Source organism: Myxine glutinosa, chromosome 13 (genome assembly GCF_964187855.1).
Source record: "Myxine glutinosa chromosome 13, kmMyxGlut1.1, whole genome shotgun sequence".
Classification (NCBI taxonomy): domain Eukaryota; kingdom Metazoa; phylum Chordata; class Myxini; order Myxiniformes; family Myxinidae; genus Myxine; species Myxine glutinosa.
The window spans coordinates 47427296-47445798 of NC_136273.1; the positions used below are offsets into that span (position 1 = coordinate 47427296).

The following is an 18503-nucleotide window of genomic DNA, read 5'->3' on the forward strand; positions in this document are numbered from 1 at the left end:
TGGCGTCGATTGGAGGGAGGCTGCAAAATGGACGGAAGGGCCTACTTCTTATTTGATTGACACAACGCAGATTCAACTATTGGAAATAGCCTTATCTAACACATATTATGAAATAACTGATGTCCTATGGTGACCTACGTGTTGCTTGTGGCCTATCTTTAGGGTGCTACCTTTAACCTTTAATGATGTCATATTTACAGGCAAGTGTGGGTTCTCAAAACTGCAACAATATATATACATATATATATTTTTTGTTACGGTTTTTAGAACCGACACTTGTAAATAATAATCCATTGTAAATAATTCCCTGTAAATATTCCCATCTTCAAAAGGTTAAAGGTCGCACCCTAATTAGTCCATATACAACACGTAGGGCACCATAGGAACTCTAGTTATTTCATTAGTATGTGTTTCAGGTAAGGCTCTGTTTCCAATAGTTTGAATCTGCGTTGCATTAATTACATAACATAGGTCCTTCAATCCCGTGTATTTTGATCTCTCTCTCTCCAAGCTACTCCATCATGCGCACCTACAGGCGGGGTTTGTCTCTCTCTCTCCAAGCTACTCCATCATGCGCACCTACAGGCGGGGGTTGTCTCTCTCTTGCTGTTACGTGCCTTAGCGCTTTGCTTGCTAGCAGTGTTCGCTGCATCAAACGCCATTGCGCACGCGGTCAGGCTGGCGAAGAAGGGCGGAGCGCGGGGAGGAGGCGTGGCCCCCCCATCGACTCATCATCAAAGGTGGAGCCAGCGAGCCCTCGCCGACCAACCAGGGCTGAGGTAAGCTCGCTAGTGGGCGTAGCCCTATGAAGGCGGCTTGATTTCAACACGCGAGATATAAGCGCGAGCGCAAAGCCCTATTACGGACTGCGCAGGGGACCGTCGATTGCATCATTAAGGACTGTGCAGGGGACCGTCGATTGCATCATTAAGGACTGCGCAGGGAACCATTACGAGATGTGAACTGTGCTGGGGAATGCCGATCATTACGCACTGCGCAGTGCACAGGGAGCCAAGCCTTGGATCGGACTGCGCCGGGGACTTCTGAGTGAACTGCAGCACGTTATGAACGTTAAGAGAGAAAGCTGAATACCTTCCCCGATATATGAACCCCGCTAAGTAAGGTCCGTTCGCGTGCAACAATATACGGGCAGCGCTGCCTGCCGGGTTTCGCCGCGGAGCTGGAGCGTGGATCGGAACCGGAATGGGGACAGAGCTGGAGCGTGGATCGGAGCCGGAGCCCACGCCGTCCTTCTGCTTGGACCTTCCTTCCCTGCCACCATTACTCCTTTCGTGTAAGTCTGTTTGTGTTGTCCTGGGGCGTGATAATTAAGACTGTTTAAGATTGCCCTGTGTCTACTTCTTCCTCTTCCTTGTACATTCCCTTCTTTCGTTTCCTCTTCTAATTGTACAAGTTGTTAATAAATTGCCCTGTTCTTTCTGTTTCTCCATTCGATCGCCTCTGTCTTTTCTCCATTGAGTACCTGTGGCACGATTTGGCCAATCGCTCAGGATCGGGTTTAGTCCTTTTGTTAATGGCTCGAGCTTCGGGTTGCTAACTGCTTGGCAAATTCCATCTTGCCCATGGTCCGAGCGGGAATTATCTCCCTGCTGTGTGGAGAGATTGGCACTCAGGTATTTGTGACCTCTTTTGACCAATCACCCTGGCCAATCTCGACCGCAGAGGAGCGTTATAGTTTCCAGGATCGGGGGAACGGCCAGCTTAAAAGACAAGGGGATTAACCCCCCCCCCTTGGTAAGGGGAGCGCCGACCCCCGAATCCGCAACAATATATATATATATATGTATAAATATATGAAAAAAAATATATCAGTCATTATGCGATTCCATACCATCAGTGGTGAACCGCCATTAAGGCATCCCATCCAGCTATCGCTGTACCTTAATGGGAGCGATAAGCACTGCCTGCCACATTATCTCTGGTATCCACTCATTATATGGAGTCGCCTTGATGAGGTTGGGAGTTACTAATTAGTATCTATATCGTGCTTATCGCTCCCATTAAGGTACAGCGATAGCTGGATGGGATGCCTTAATGGCGGTTCACCACTGATGGTATGGAGTCGCATAATGACTGGCTTATAACTGAAAGGTTTTCAGATTCACAGGTGTATGCAGTACTCACTGCGTTGCCCTGATGAATCCCCCACAAGGGTGAAACCATGTCGGTAACTGTGAGTTTTGTATGCTCTTGTGATAGTATCTGAACGAAGATCTAAATGATGACGCACTGCTGGATGGCTCCTTCGGAGCTTGGTAGGAAAGGCGTACTGACGTGGCGGTGACGTCACGGCGTGCGCTCAATAGGTTGGAGAACGGAAATTATAGATACTCAAAAAAAAATTATATATATATATATCACATCGGCACTCCGCTCTTGCGGTCTGGGTACCCTGCACTGTCAAGGTACTTTTTTATACATATGTAAGGTCTAAAGGGCCTATCTCATTGGCCTGGAGACTAGGTGGCGACCTAGTGGTGACTCGAGTCTCCGCTGGTTGCGGAGACATCTCCGCGACGTCTCCTGGAGACTAGCCGGGTCTCCAGGAAGTCGCGGGAAATTCAAACATGTTCGATTTTTCGGCGACGTCGCGGAGACTAATTTTGTCCGCGACTGGGGAGACGTCTCCGCGACGTCTCCGCGACCTGCTGGAGACCAAGGAGATGTTGCGGTGACGATGCGGCGACGTCTCCGCGACGCTGCTTGACGCTGCTTGACCCACTTTAGAGACCACGTGACTGAGCGCGTGCTGGCATCATCGAGACGCCTTCACTCCTGGTCCAAGTCAGGTACAGGATCCGGTCAAGGTCTTCATCATTTGGTACTTGTTCCTGCTACTGCTGCTGCTCCTTGTACTGCCTTGGAAGAGGCCCCACCATCTTGTCTTGCCTGGGGACAGCTCCAACTCCAGAGTAGTACTGTCCTTCCACCATGCCACCCAAGGGCAGTGGGGGCCGGAAGGGCAAGAAGGAGGAGGATGAAGCAGTTGTAGCAGCTTCAGCGCAGTTTGTGGATGCTGAGGCAGCAGTTGATGCTAGAGAAGATGAGGAACATGGTTCCAGCGGCGATCCGACTAGAAAACAATATGATTGGAAAGAGGGGCATCAAGAGGCAATGGCTGACTTCTGGGAGGATCATCCAGAATTTTACGATAAATCGTATGCAAGATACAAAGATAACCAATACAAGAAAGCAGCGGTTGAAACCTTCCTTGTTGACATGCAGAACATCTTCGAGGAGATCAAGAAGCCCCTACCTACATGTGAGTGTATATTTAAATTGCATTGAATTTATATTTAATTGCATTAAAATAAATACATGCAAAAATATGTAAAAAATGTAGCGAAAGGAGTAGTGATGAATATCATCGCCCTGGCGTAGACGTCGCCCTGGCGTCGCCTTGGTGAGAGCGCAAGCCATTTTTTGGTCTCCCGAGTCGCCCGAGTTGCCCGAGTTGCCGCGACTAATCAGTCTCCGCCAATGAGATAGGCCCTTAAGGCTCATAACTTGATACATTTGGTACCATTTTCATCTTTGTGCCACCGGTGGTTTGAGAGGAGATGCAAAACCGACACACAGACATTGGACCTTATTATATAGATTACACAAGCTCGGATGGTATTCGCAGGCAAAAAAAACGCATTTTGATGTAGTTCTAACATTAATACAGTCATTTCACACATTGTCCTGGTACATTTCCCATAATTCCATGCAGAGCAATCTACTTAATAAACTATGATCAAACAGAAACGATTTTACCCATAATCTCCAGCAGAACATGTTGAAAGCCATCAATTTCTTCTTCCATGGTGGACTTGGGTTTGAGTGGAACTGGCAGCCAGCCATATTTTTCCTTATTACAAATGTGCATTTCCAACTCTAAAAAGAAAGCACAAACATTCTGATGTGAATAGGAATGATTTATAATTAGAATCCTAAGATAAACCAATTGTCACCTGACCAGAAGAAAAGCAAAACTTGTGATTAAAGTTGAGATTAATTTGAAAAGCAAAGCTTGGGATTAAAGTTGAGATTCATTTGAAAAGCAAACCTTGGGATTAAAGTTGAGATTCATATGAAAAGCAAAACTTGGGATTAAAGTTGAGATTCATTTGAAAAGCAAAACTTGGGATTGAAGTTGAGATTCATTTGAAAAGCAAAACTTGGGATTAAAGTTGAGATTAATTTGAAAAGCAAAACTTGGGATTAAAGTTGAGATTCATTTGAAAAGCAAAACTTGGGATTAAAGTTGAGATTCATTTGAAAAGCAAAACTTGGGATTGAAGTTGAGATTCATTTGAAAAGCAAAACTTGGGATTAAAGTTGAGATTCATTTGAAAAGCAAAACTTGGGATTGAAGTTGACATTCATTTGAAAGGCTCACACTACATTTACAGCACTCAGGATATTGATAGGTGTGGTTCACTCGTGTCATTAGAAAATGCAAATCATTGCATTTGGATGATTCCCTGAAAAATAAGATCGATAGTTCAACAACGTCTCAGCCGGGCTTGGATCTGCTGAGTGGAGGATCTGCTGTACCCTTGCCATGTGACCAGGTCCTCAGCTCTGATTGGTGGACGTTTGTGAGGGACATACATACACCGGATGGACAGACAAACACTGTTCCAGATGGCATTGCCCTATTATATGGGCTATGCCATAAAAATATGGCTGCCAAACCACGTCACCAATGATGTAATCCTTTTTTTTTCCTCCACCAATTTATCGCCAGATAACACTCAAGAAATTTCATTCTGATCGAATCAAGCATTCTACTTGTCGATTTTTGGCATCATAATAAAGGTACCGATGACATTGTAGCGGCTACCGCTGGGTTTTCACAATCGCCTTGCACCTATCAAGGACGCGGAGCGATCACCATGCCGGGCTCGTCCAGGACGCCCGGGCAGGCTCGCCCTCAACTTGCCAGGCCGCAGCCAGGACGCTGGGCCACGCCCCCTCTCGCCTTTCCTGGGCAAACGCTCCGGGATAATATGTATATATATTGCTGCCCGATAAACGGGCTTTTCAGAGTGCCTGAGTGTTTGGTTTGATTAAAGCAACTCGGCTGAATTCCAGCTTTTTGTCGCGTCCATTCTTCCGATCGACGTGGGAGCCCCAGCTCCTTCATTGGTGACCTACCGACATGGACACGGCAGTCGCCCTTAAACTTCCTACCTTCTGGGAGGCTCACGCGGCGGTTTGGTTCGCACAGGCGGATTCCCTGTTCGCCCTGCGAGGCATCACGGCCGACGACACCCGCTTCCACCATGTGGTAGCAGCGCTCGGTTCGGCCAACGCGGCCCGCGCCCTGAGCCTCCTCGAGAGCCCGACAGCCGCTGACAAATACGGCGCGATTAAGAAGCTTCTCCTCGACGCTTTCGCCCTCCCATCGGCGGAACGCGCACGGCGCCTGCTCGACCTGCCCGAGCTCGGCGACACGCGCCCTTCCGAGCGAATGGACTACATGCTTTCACTGCTCGGCGAGCACTCTCCGGCATTCCTGTTCCGGGAGCTGTTCCTCCGTCAGCTGCCTAACCCGGTACGCCTCGCCCTGGCAAGCACGACGATCACAGATCCCCGGGCCCTTGCCAGAGAAGCCGACAAGATCTCCGCCGCAGGACAGCGCATCGCAGCGGCGACATGGAACCCACCGCCGTCCGACGCAACACCCATGGCGCCCGTGCACCCGGCACGGTCGACGACCGAACTGCCGACGCAATTGGCGGCCGCTACACCGAGCCGACCACCTCCAGCACGACGACCGGGGCCTCCACCTGACCAAGCGTGGTGTTACTATCATGCCAGGTTCGGACAGAAGGCCCGGACATGCCGACCCCCGTGCACCTTCGGCAGGCCGGGAAACGGCCGGGCCGGCGTTCATTACCAGCCATGAGCGCCGGCCACACGGGCAACTTACTGTTTATCATGGATAAAGCGTCCGGACGGCGCTTCCTGTGCGACACCGGCGCCCAACTGAGCGTCATACCCGCCTCTGACCAGGACAGGCAATCCGCGGTTTGCGGCCCCTCCTTGGTTACGGCCAACGGATCGACCATCCGCACCTTCGGCCCGCGCAACGTCACCCTCTGCTTCGGCGGCCAACGCTTTGCTTGGACGTTTGTAACCGCAAACGTGCCCATGGCTCTGCTAGGCGCCGACTTCCTCTGCGCACACGGACTGCTGGTGGACGTCCAACGGCGTCGTTTAATCAACGCCGAAACCTTCAGCTCCCTGGTATGCACATTGAGCAGCTCCGCGCCGACCGAGCTGGCATGCGCCGTCCCGGCGGCGAACGAGTTTGCTCGCCTGCTCACGGAGTTCCCGGCCCTCACGCGGCCGACGTTTTCGGCCGTCGCAGTACGGCATGGGATCGAGCACCACATACCAACCACGGGCCCGCCGGTCTACGCCAGGGCCCGCCGCCTCGACCCAGCCAAGCTCGCCGTGGCGAAGGCCGAATTCGACGCGTTGGAGCACCTCGGCATCGTGCGGCGCTCCGATAGCGCGTGGGCCTCGCCACTGCACATCGTGCCAAAGCCGGGGGGTGGATGGCGCCCGTGTGGCGACTACCGCCGTCTCAATGACGCTACCACCCCCGACAGGTACCCGATCCCGCATATCCAAGACTTCTCCGCCCGTCTGGCGGGACGGGTCATTTTTCGAAAATTGATCTCATACGGGGATATCACCAGGTACCTGTCAGGGCGGCCGACGTCCCTAAAACGGCAGTCATCACGCCGTTCGGCTTATTCGAATTCTTGCGGATGCCATTTGGTCTCAAGAACGCGGCTCAGGCGTTCCAGCGCTTGATGGACGGCGTGCTGCGTGACCTGCCGTTCCTTTTCGTTTACCTGGACGACATCCTCGTCGCCAGCACGTCCCGGGCCGAGCACCTGCTCCACCTCCGAACACTGTTCGGGCGCCTCAGCGAGCACGGCCTCATCGTCAACCCGGCCAAATGCCACTTCGGCACGACGGCCGTTGATTTTTTGGGCCACCACATCACCAAGAACGGGGCCGTGCCGCTGCCAACCAAGGTCGAGGCCATCACCACGTTCCCGCGTCCCCGCACCATAAAGGCCCTGCAGGAATTCCTGGGAATGGTGAATTTTTATCACCGCTTCGTGCCCCGTGCTGCTCAACTCATGCGGCCCCTCTACGAAGCCCTCCGGGGCAAGCCGGCCAAGCACGACATCGCCTGGTCCGCAGCAATGGATGCGGCCTTCCAAAGCTCAAAGCGGGCCCTCGCCGACGCAACACTGCTCGCTCACCCGGTGCTCAACGCTCCCATCGCCCTCACCACGGATGCCTCCGACTACGCGGTGGGCGCCATACATGAGCAATGGGTGAACGGGGTTTGGCAGCCACTCGCTTTTTTCAGCCGGCAGCTCCGGCCGAACGAGCTCAAATACAGCACGTTTGACCGGGAGCTCCTCGGTCTACACCTGGCCGTCCGCCATTTCCGCCACCTCCTGGAGGGCCGACCTTTCACGGCGTTCGTCGACCACAAGCCGTTGGTTTACGCCATGGCCAAGGTCACGGAGCCGTGGTCGGCCCGCCAACAGCGCCACCTCTCCGCCGTGTCGGAGTTTACCACGGACATCCGGCACGTCGCCGGCAAAAACAACGCCGTGGCCGACTGTCTTTCCCGGGCCAGCGCGAACGCGGTCCACCTGGGCGTGGACTTTGCGCTTATGGCGGCGGACCAAACCACCGACACCACGGTGCAAGCCCTCCGGGCGGCGGACACGGGCCTCCGCCTGGCCGACATCCCCTTCGCGGACACTGTCCTGCTCTGCGACGTCTCCCAAGGCCAGCCTCGCCCCATCGTGCCCGTCACCTGGCAACGCCGCATCTTCGCCTCCCTCCACGGCCTTTCCCACCCGGGCCGGAAAGCTTCCCAGAAGCTGGTGTCGGCACGATTCGTCTGGCACGGCCTTCATCGGGACATCCGCGATTGGACCAGCACCTGCACGGCCTGCCAACGGGCCAAGGTCCCCCGACACACCCAGGCCCCGCTGGCACCTTTCACCGTGCCCGAACGACGTTTCGACCACGTCAATGTGGATCTGGTGGGCCCCCTCCCCCCGTCACGGGGGTTCACACACCTGCTCACCATGGTGGACCGGACCACCAGGTGGCCGGAGGCCGTTCCCCTCGTCTCCACCACCACCGCCGACGTGGCGCAGGCTTTCATCGCCACCTGGGTCGCCCGCTTCGGCGCACCGGCGGACATCTCGTCAGACCGCGGACCACAGTTCACCTCCGAGCTGTGGGGCGCGGTCGCCCGCATCCTGGGGGTCAAGCTCCACCGTACTACGGCCTACCACCCCCAAGCAAACGGGTTGTGCGAGCGATTCCACCGCTCCATGAAGGCCGCGCTCATGGCCGGCCTTCAAGACGGCGGTTGGGCCGACCGGCTGCCGTGGGTCCTTTTGGGCCTCCGCACGGCCCCCAAGGAGGACCTCCAGGCATCCACCGCCGAGCTTGTCTATGGCCAGGCGCTACGCGTCCCGGGCGAATTCGTGCCCGACGCTACCAGTCCCTGGTCCGCAGCTCACCAGCGCTCGGACCTCCAGGAGGCCACCCGACGGTTTGCCCCCGTGCCAACATCCCACCACGGTGACCCCCAGTCCTACGTCCCCCAGCACTTCGCACAGCGGAGTATGTTTTTGTGCGTCACAACGCACATCGGGGGCCACTCCGGCCGCCGTACGACGGGCCCTTCCGGGTGCTGCGACGGGACGACAAGTCGTTCGTCATCGACATCGGCGGCAGGTCGGACCGGATTGCGGTGGACCGCCTCAAGCCGGCGCACGTGGACGTCGACCACCCACCACGGGTGGCCCTTCCGCCGCGGCGAGGCCGCCCCCCGTCCACGGTGCCCCCCACTCGACCGCCCACCACCACACCGGACCCCCTCCCATGACCCACCAGGGGTCGCTTTGGCCGGGTCATCAGGACCCCCCTCAAATTGACCCTGCCGGTGCAAGTCGATTCTGGGGGGACGTGTGTAGCGGCTACCGCTGGGTTTTCACAATCGCCTTGCACCTATCAAGGACGCGGAGCGATCACCATGCCGGGCTCGTCCAGGACGCCCGGGCAGGCTCGCCTTCAACTTGCCAGGCCGCAGCCAGGACGCTGGGCCACGCCCCCTCTCGCCTTTCCTGGGCAAACGCTCCGGGATAATATGTATATATATTGCTGCCCGATAAACGGGCTTTTCAGAGTGCCTGAGTGTTTGGTTTGATTAAAGCAACTCGGATGAATTCCAGCTTTTTGTCGCGTCCATTCTTCCGATCGACGTGGGAGCCCCAGCTCCTTCAACATCATCATTAACATATATTATTCTGCATGGGGAATCCTTTACAATGAGTCTCCTTTCAATTTTTTCTATGGAGTGGTTTCGGAGATATAGAGGAGCAAATGTTTCGGTTTTTCCAAGATGGCGCCCTACCACGTGACCTATGACGTCATAATTATCATTTACAAAATCTGCAGGAGGGGGTGCTCCTATGTTGAAAATTCCGTGTGAATCGGACCAACGTTTGTAACGAAAACGAATTTTAAAGGGACTAAACCAGTAAAATGCCAGCGGAAGGGACATACATACAGTACATACAAACATACATGCATACATGCATACATACATACATATATACATATACATCCATACACACAAATATACATATATACCTACTGACATACATATATACATCTGTACATATATACATGCATATACACATATATCCATACCGACAGTGCATTCAGAAAGTATTCAGACCCCTTCACTTATTTCACATTTTGTTATGTTGCAGCCTTCTGCTGAAATCGTTTAAATTCATTTTTTCCCTCATCAATCTACATTCAATACCCCATAATGACAAAGACAAAACAGGATTTTAGAAAGTTTTGCAAATTTATTAAAAAGAAAAAACTGAAATATCACATTGACATAAGTATTCAGACCCTTAACTCAGTACTTAGTTGAAGCATCTTTGGCAGCGATTACAGCCTCGAGTCTTCTTGGGCATGACGCAACAAGCCTTGCACACCTGGATTTGGGGATTTTCTGCCATTCTTCTCTGCAGATCCTCTCAAGCTCTGTCAGGTTGGATGGGGACCGTTGGTGGACAGCCATTTTCAGGTCTCTCCAGAGATGTTCGATTGGGTTCAAGTCAGGGCTCTGGCTGGGCCACCTCAAGGACCTTCACAGAGTTGTCCCTAAGCCACTCCTGCGTTGTCTTGGCTGTGTGCTTAGGGTCATTGTCCTGTTGGAAGGTGAACCTTTGGCCCAGTCTGAGGTCCTGAGCGCTCTCTTTCAGGTTATCATTGAGGATATCTCTGTACTTTGCTCCGTTCATTGTTCCCTCAACCCTGACCAGTCCCCCAGTCCCTGCTACTGAAAAACACCCCCACAGCATGATGCTGCCACCACCATGCTTCACCGTTGGGATGGTATTGGGCAGGTGATGAGCGGTGCCTGGTTTCCTCCAGACATGACGCTTAGAATTGAGGCCAAACAGTTCAATCGTGGTTTCATCAGACCACAGAATCTTGTTTCTCACAGTCTGAGAGTCCTTTAGGTGCTTTTTTGCAAACTCCAAGCGGGCTTTCATGTGTCTTTCACTGAGCAGAGGTTTCCGTCTGGCCACTCTGCCATAAAGCCCAGATCGGTGGAGTGTTGCAGTGATGGTTGTCCTTGTTGTGGAAAACCATTCAGGTCCGCACAACTTTAGTCCAACGGTTTGGTTTAATTGCATTTAGATCATCAGATCATTCCTGTAAGTAGAAATACACAATAAGCATCCGATGCGACATCTCATAAAGCCATTCATATCAGTCAATGCAAGCAAGCTAGATATTCTATAAAGGCGTACCATTAACGAGGCTACCGATGTAACATGTCACAAGGGAGAAGTCTCGGAGCACTGACACAGCAACGGGTCTTATAGTCACGCCCCTAGTGGGGACAACAATGACAGCGAGCAGCGAGCATCCCCACCCGGGTTCAGTACGGATACGACTTCACTACATTCACCCCCCGTCAGAATTATACGGCCGCGTGGCTAAAAGCGAGTGAGCGTCAGCATGGGCGCGGAGTATCAGTCGGCCCAACCGTAGCGGGCCGGGCGGCGAATTTCTCTGCCAGCACGCGTTCGAAATTCCCCGGGTACGGCGTCTCGTAACCCTGTATCCCCAGTGTCAGAGGCGTCAACAGGGTCGGGTGATGAAGGGGGTAACGCCAAGTCGTCGGACCCGGGCAGTCTCGACGGGGGGAGGGTCGGTGGACTATCGGCGATGGGAGCGTCGGGAGAGGTCATAGTCTCATAGATGGGTTCGACCGGTTCGTCCGATTCCCTACTAAGGTCGTCGACCCCGCAAGGGGCAAGATGACGAACGGAGACAGTAGTCTCACGACCATCAGACGTCATCACACGAGCATGCTCAGGATTAGCCTGGAGAATCTGCACTTTGTCCACAAGGGGGTCGTACTTGCTCGCGCGAACTGCCCGTTTAAGGTAGGCCGGCCCGGGCCCAGCGAGCCAACTGGGCAAAGACCGTATACACCCCGAGCTCCTGGGGTGGTGGAAAAGACGCTCGTGGGGAGTTTGGTTAGTTGCCGTACTCAGGAGTGCCCGGATTGAGTTCAACGCCGCAGGTAGCGACCAAGCCCATTTATCGAGGCCCCGGCCGTGGGTCCGGAGATGGAGCATGACGGCCCTCCAGATAATCCCGTTGAAGCGTTCGATCTGCCCATTAGCCTGGGGTCTATACGGCGTGGTGTAACTAGACGCAACGTTGTTTTGGAGCAGATAGCCGCGCACCTCCTGAGACAAGAAGACTGCACCCCGGTCGGTATGGACATAGGCCGGGTAACCGAACATTGAGAACAAGTTCTGTAAGCAACGCATCACCGTGGCAGCAGTCATGTCCGCGCACATATAAGCAAAGGGGAATCGTGAGTACTCATCAACGATAGTGAGCAGATAGCGAGAGCCGCTCGACACCGGCAAAGGGCCCTTGAAATCCATCGCCAAGCGTTCCCACGGGCGTGTAGCCTTCACCAGAGTCCCCATAGGGGGGTTATAGAAACGCGGTTTGATTTCCGCGCAGATAGCGCAGTCGCGACGGATACGGCGGATATCGTCAATCGAGTAAGGGAGATTCCCACTCCGCACGAAATGAGCGAAACGCGTTACGCCGGGATGGCCCGCAGTAGCATGCAGCACCCGTAGGCCCTCCAATGAGGTGATACCAGCACATGTAGTGGGGCGCGATAAGGCATCGGCGGCCTGGTTATCCTTCCCTGGGCGATATTTGATGGTGTAACAGAAGTCGGCGAGTTCGATACGCCAGCGAGTGATTTTCTCGTTCTTAATGCGCTGGGCGTGTAAGGTGTCGTACATGAACGCAACGCTTTGCTGGTCCGTGATGATTTGGAAGCTCCGCCCGAGTAGGTACGGGCGCCATCGCCGAATAGACTCGACGATCGCATACGCTTCCTTTTCAACGGACGAGTGCCGCCGCTCAGCGGAGGTTAGAGTCCGTGAAAAGAAAGCCACGGGACGTCCCCCTTGGGAGAGGGTCGCCGCGATGGCCTGATCCGAGGCGTCACTTTCGAGGACGAACGAGCCGCTCTCGTCGATGGTTGCTACGGCGGCTCGGGCGATGTCGGTCTTAAGACCTTCAAAGGCCGTCAATGCGGCCGAACTCAGGGGAAAAGTGTCGCAGGCCACGAGGGGGCGAAGTTTCGCAGAGAAATTTTGCACCCATTTGGAGTAATGGGCGAACAGCCCAAGGTCGCGTTTCAGGGATGCCCGATCGCAGGGAGGGGCCATGTCGAGCAAAGGTCGCAGACGTTCCTTATCCGGAGAGACAGAGCCATGGGTCACGGTGTACCCCAGAAGATCTATGGTGCGTAGGGAGTATCGGCACTTATCCTCGTTCATAGTTAAGTGATACCGTTGCGCGACCTCAAGGAAGCGCTTCAGATTAGCGTCATGGTGCCCTTGGTCATATCCACAAACCGTAAGGTTATCGAGGTAGACGAAAACATCGGTTAAGTGCTCCCGCGCAACGAGGTCATCCATGGCCCTCTGGAAACAAGCGACCCCGTTCGTCACCCCAAAGGGCAATCGTGTGAATTGGTACAACCGCTGCCCCGACTCGAAAGCGGTATAGATACGATCCGCCCTAGAGATAGGGATCTGGTGGTACGCACTACGGAGATCGAGAGTACTATAGACCGAATACTGGGACACCTGTTGCACTAGCGCGTCCATCCCCGGAAGGGGGTAGGCATCCAGCTGTGTAAAGCGGTTAATCGTTTGGGAATAGTCGATCACCATGCGTTTGCGATGGGCCTCACTGCGCACCACTAAGACCTGGGCACGCCACGGTGACCTACTAGGTTCTATGATGCCGTCTTTCAAGAGCTGAGTCGTTTCGTCCGCAATGAATTGCATGTCCGCGCGAGAGTAGCGTCTCGATTTTACCGCGACAGGGGTACAGTCGGAGGTTAGATTGGGGAACAGTGAAAGCGGACGGACGTCCATTTGCGCTAGGGCGCACACCGTTAGCGCGTCGTCCGCCCCCACAACAAGAGTGTCAGGCCCACCGAACTCCATTACCAGACGTCCATGCAGCTTAAGAAAATCGTGTCCTAGCAGAATATCAGCACATAATGCGGGTAAAACCATAAGGTGTACATCAGGGAAAACCCGTCCCTTTAGCACTAGTTTCAATCGGCATTCCCCTTTTGTGCTAAGCCGGAGTCCCTGGGAAGCCATGAAGATCCGTCTCGTAGACCGCCCGATCCGCCATCCATGCCTGAGCACAAGTCGCTGGTCGATAAAACTATCCGTAGATCCGGTGTCCACCAAGGCCTGAACACAATGGCCCTCAACCATAAGGGGAATAAGGGCTTGAGCCAGGCCAGACGAGGCAGCTGGGAGCGGGACTGAGCCCCCCGAATGGGTCGGACCAGCCTCGCGGGTGGATCCTACACCAGCAGCAGTTTTGCGATCGTGGCCGGAGTCTGCGTTGACCATGGGGAATCCATTATCGTCATCAGAGGGCTTTCCCCAGCATTCCGGTGTTTCGCGATTCAAAATCCGACGAGAAAAGGCCTCCGTAGTATTTGGCATCGCCTTTTGGCACTCCTGGCAGATAAAGGCTTCCGTTGTAGCCGAAATGGCCTTTTTCGTTTGGTCGCTTTGACAAAAGGCTTCCGTAGTATTCGAAATCGCCTTTTTAGTTTGGTCGCTTTGACAAAAGGCTTCCGTAGTAGTATTCGAAATCGCCTTTTTCGTTTGGTCGCTTTGACAAAAGGCTTCCGTAGTATTCGAAAGCTGTTTCTTCCCTTGCGTGGCTCGAGGTTTGGCCAAGGACGCGGCCTTTGTCCCCGATGGAGAATGAGACGGTGATGGCTGTCCGGTGGCGCCAGTCAAGGTTGTCTGCGCGCCCAGCGGGCCGCAGAGAGGGGCCCTCCCCTTCGAAGTCGGGTAAGGCGCTGGGCTCGTGGGTTCTGCTACAAGCCCGTTCAAGGTTGCCGCGCCTGCGCGACCGCGGCTGCGCGAGTCGAAGGGCCGCGAGCCGCGTGCCGATTTCTTGCACACTTTCGCGTAATGTCCCTTTAGCGAGCACAAATGGCAAATAGCGTCACGTGCCGGACACACGACTCGGGCATGACGAGGCCCTCCACAAAAAAAACATGCGGCCCCGCGCAAGGCCTTGGGTCTGCTGGTCGTAACGGCAGCTGTCAGGGTAGGGTCATCCTCCGGAGCATCCCGGAGTTCAGCAGGCGGATCCACGTCCTCGTCAGTGGTACTCTCCGGCCGGGCGTGTAGTGAGGTGCCCGCCAAAAGGCGCGTGCGATCATAGGTGTTCGATTGCATCCGCGCTTCGGTATACACCGTCGCTTGCTCAACCGCCGTAGCGAAGGTCAGGTCGGTCTTCTCCAAGAGTTTGAGACGTAGTTCCTGGGAGGAGACCCCTGCTATGAAGGCATCTAAAAGTCGATCATCTTTAGCCTGCTCGGGAGTCCGTGGCTCCTTGGCGCTGTCCAGCATGAGCTGCCGGAGCTCCTGGGCGTAATGATCCATAGGCTCGTTGGGCTGCTGCCGCCGCGTCTGCAGCAAATAACGCGCATACACAGGGCTTTTTTCTTTTATATAAAGCCGCTTGAGCTCCGCGATGGTAAGATCATACGTCGTGCATTGAGCGACCGCGTGGTAGACCCGGTAGTCGATTTTTGAGTGTAATATTGCCAGCTTCGCGGCAGGCGTCGGAGCGGTCTCAGGCTCATCAAAGAGATGCTCCAGTTGTCGGAGCCAGTGCTTGAGTTGCAAGCCTCCGTCCGTGGCTTGTGGGTCGGCGCTGAAAATGGACACCGTCAACGTCTTGTTGCCAGCCATGTCAGCAGATCTTAAATGCAATTAAGTGTTGTGGAAAACCATTCAGGTCCGCACAACTTTAGTCCAACGGTTTGGTTTAATTGCATTTAGATCATCAGATCATTCCTGTAAGTAGAAATACACAATAAGCATCCGATGCGACATCTCATAAAGCCATTCATATCAGTCAATGCAAGCAAGCTAGATATTCTATAAAGGCGTACCATTAACGAGGCTACCGATGTAACATGTCACAAGGGAGAAGTCTCGGAGCACTGACACAGCAACGGGTCTTATAGTCACGCCCCTAGTGGGGACAACAATGACAGCGAGCAGCGAGCATCCCCACCCGGGTTCAGTACGGATACGATTTCACTACAGTCCTTCTGAAAGTTTCTCCCATCTCCAAACAGGATCTCTGCAGCTCAGCCAGAGTGACCATCGGGTTCTTGATAACCTCTCTTACCAAGGCCCTTCTCCCCCGATTGCTCAATTTGGCCGGGCGGCCAGCCAGCTCTAGGAAGAGTCCTGGTTGTTCCAAACTTCTTCCATTTCAGATTTATGGAGGCCACTGTGCTCCTGGGAACCTTCAATGCGGCAGAATTTTTTTTGTAGGCTTCCCCAGATCTGTGCCTCGACACAATCCTGTCTCTGAGCTCTGCAGGCATTTCCTTCGACCTCATGGCTTGGTTTTTGCTCTGATATGCATTGTCAGCTGTGAGACCTTATATAGGCAGGTGTGTGCCTTTCCAAATCATGTCCAATCAATTGAATTTACCACAGGTGGACTCCAATCAAGGTGTAGAAGCATCTCAAACATGATCAAGAGAAATGGGAGGCACCTGAGCTAAATTTCAAGTGTCATAGCAAAGGGTATGAATACTTACGTCAATGTGATATTTCAGTTTTTTATTTTTAATAAATTTGGAAAACTTTCTAAAATCCTGTTTTCTCTTTGTCATTATGGGGTATTGAGTGTAGATTGATGAGGGAAAAATGAATTTAAACGATTTCAGCATAGGGCTGCAACATAACAAAATGTTTCCCGGTGTGTACCCTGGTTTAGAATAGGCGCACCGTATCCGTGCGCATCGTAAGAGGCGACCAAGGGTTGGCGTCAGGAAGGGCATCCGGCCATAAAAACATTGCCTCAAACAGGGAACCATGATTGTCATGGGGCCCGCAAGGCTAACCACCGCTCTAGCGGGGAAAATGGCCTTAAAAACGATCATTCATTGTGAGTTATTTGAAAAATGTGCAAGGGTGCTAATATTTTTGACGACGACTGTACATACATACATACATACACACACACATACATACATACATACATACATACACACACACACACACACACACACACACACACACACACATACATACATACATCGGACGGACAGACAAACGCTGTTCCAGATGGCATTGGCCTACGGGCTTCGCAGTAAAAAGTGTCAACAATTTCCATTCACAAAATGTACTTAAAGAATCTTGAGTAACAAGGGTGGAAAAGAAACTCAACTTTATCACTTGGTGCAGTTCATGACGATTGGAGACGTTGAACCTCAAGCTTTCTTCCGCAATCGTAACCAGGAGAACAAGTGCTCAAACTATATTTAATATTGAGGACAAACTGGGCGCACGTTTAGACTTCAAACTATGAAAACCTCTTCACAAACAATACTTCTAACATTGTTGACTATACACTGTCCCTCTACTTTTTGGAGGCCATATATAATATGGCATCTTTTGATCAACTCCTCTACCTCCCCACACCTCCCTCTTGCCCCCTTGTGTACTTCATACATGCCCCTATAAAGCTTCTTTCCCTTACTGACTTGCTTCCTATCCTGCCATCCTCCTTTTCCGTTTCTCAACTAACTTCAATTTCGTTAATTTAGCCTCCTTTGGGAACTTCTTGAATTTAGCCTCGTAATAAAAGGATGACCCCTCGTTGTAATGAGAATTCAGGGCACACAATCAATAGCGTGTGAGAATCTGGATGTGTGAGAATTCCAGAAAAGTCAAAATTATAATTTATGATCAAGGACAACATTCACGCAGGAACTTCATCCACATCAAAGTTCCTCATGAAATCCTTGTGATATCATCGCAATGGCGACACAACAACAGTTTACCGTATTATGCACCATCTGAGGCTCATGGAGCAGCAAATTACTCACACACGTGCAGACAGATAATGCTGGACTTCATACAAAAAGAGCTGGTGACCTTAGGGAAAGTGACATAACTTTCTGGAACATTCTGTGTGCCAGCGACGGCATCTGGAGATGTCACTTTTTTTCTCCACCATCAGTGGGCAACGAAATAGAAATCCCCCTCTCCCCCCAGAGATGCCAACCCATGGAGTTTATCCATGCTCTATCCTCTAAATGCCGAGTATCAAGCGAAGAAACAGAACGAGCCATTCATAAAGTGTTTGGTTTGACTTGACCAGGGTCAGAATCGAACAAAGACCAACCAAGCTCTGAGCAGACACTCCAAACATTATACGACTGAGTTTGGTTTCCCTCCACTCCTCCCTTAACTCCTCCACACCCTCTTCTATCCACCCACCCCCAAAAATTCCCCAGATTGCTTAGACCTGCTATGGAACAGGAGTAGGTGAAAACAGAGAGGTCCGTCAAGGTCCATGTGAAGCTCGGATGCGGCGGGTAGAAGGCCAGTGCTCGCGTCTCGTTGCGGGTGATATCAAGGAGGAACGTGGAGTGCACCAGTGACACGCGGAAGCAACCGATGCGCTTGCGCTTCCGGACATCCATGTACAACATCGAACGCTTACGCGTTCCCTGCAAGTGTGGCAAAAGAGAGGTTTAAATGCCATCATCATATACTTCAGTAATTTTAATTATTTTCAAATAAAAACAAGCATTTGAACTAACTACCACTGCAGACCTTTGTGATAAATGTGATAAGTCACCGCAATTCACTAACTGAGCTAAATATGATCATTGATGCATTTTTATGTGTGCAAGGCTTGTGGAAGTGCAAGGTGACAGAAGGTAGACCCACTGACACTAGAACAGTGGGTCAAAAAGTGAAAGCAATAGAGAGATGAAA

At 52.7% G+C, this 18503-nt stretch overlaps 1 protein-coding gene and 1 long non-coding RNA gene across 2 annotated transcripts in view; both read right to left on the reverse strand.

Annotated features, from left to right (window-relative positions):
- Nucleotides 1–18503, reverse strand: part of LOC137438903 (procollagen galactosyltransferase 1) — a 139587-nt gene that overhangs the window by 51532 nt on the left and 69552 nt on the right. The window contains exons 5-6 of the mRNA XM_068134365.2: nt 18028–18232; nt 3781–3900 (exon numbers count right to left, since the gene is read on the reverse strand). Of these exons, the coding sequence (XP_067990466.2) occupies nt 3781–3900; nt 18028–18232 (325 nt within the window). The remainder of the gene's footprint in view (nt 1–3780; nt 3901–18027; nt 18233–18503) is intronic.
- Nucleotides 15504–15697, reverse strand: LOC144888670 (uncharacterized). Its single transcript, XR_013621204.1, has 2 exons — nt 15650–15697; nt 15504–15551 (listed from the first exon to the last, which is right to left on the reverse strand). It is a non-coding gene; the product is annotated as an uncharacterized LOC144888670 (long non-coding RNA).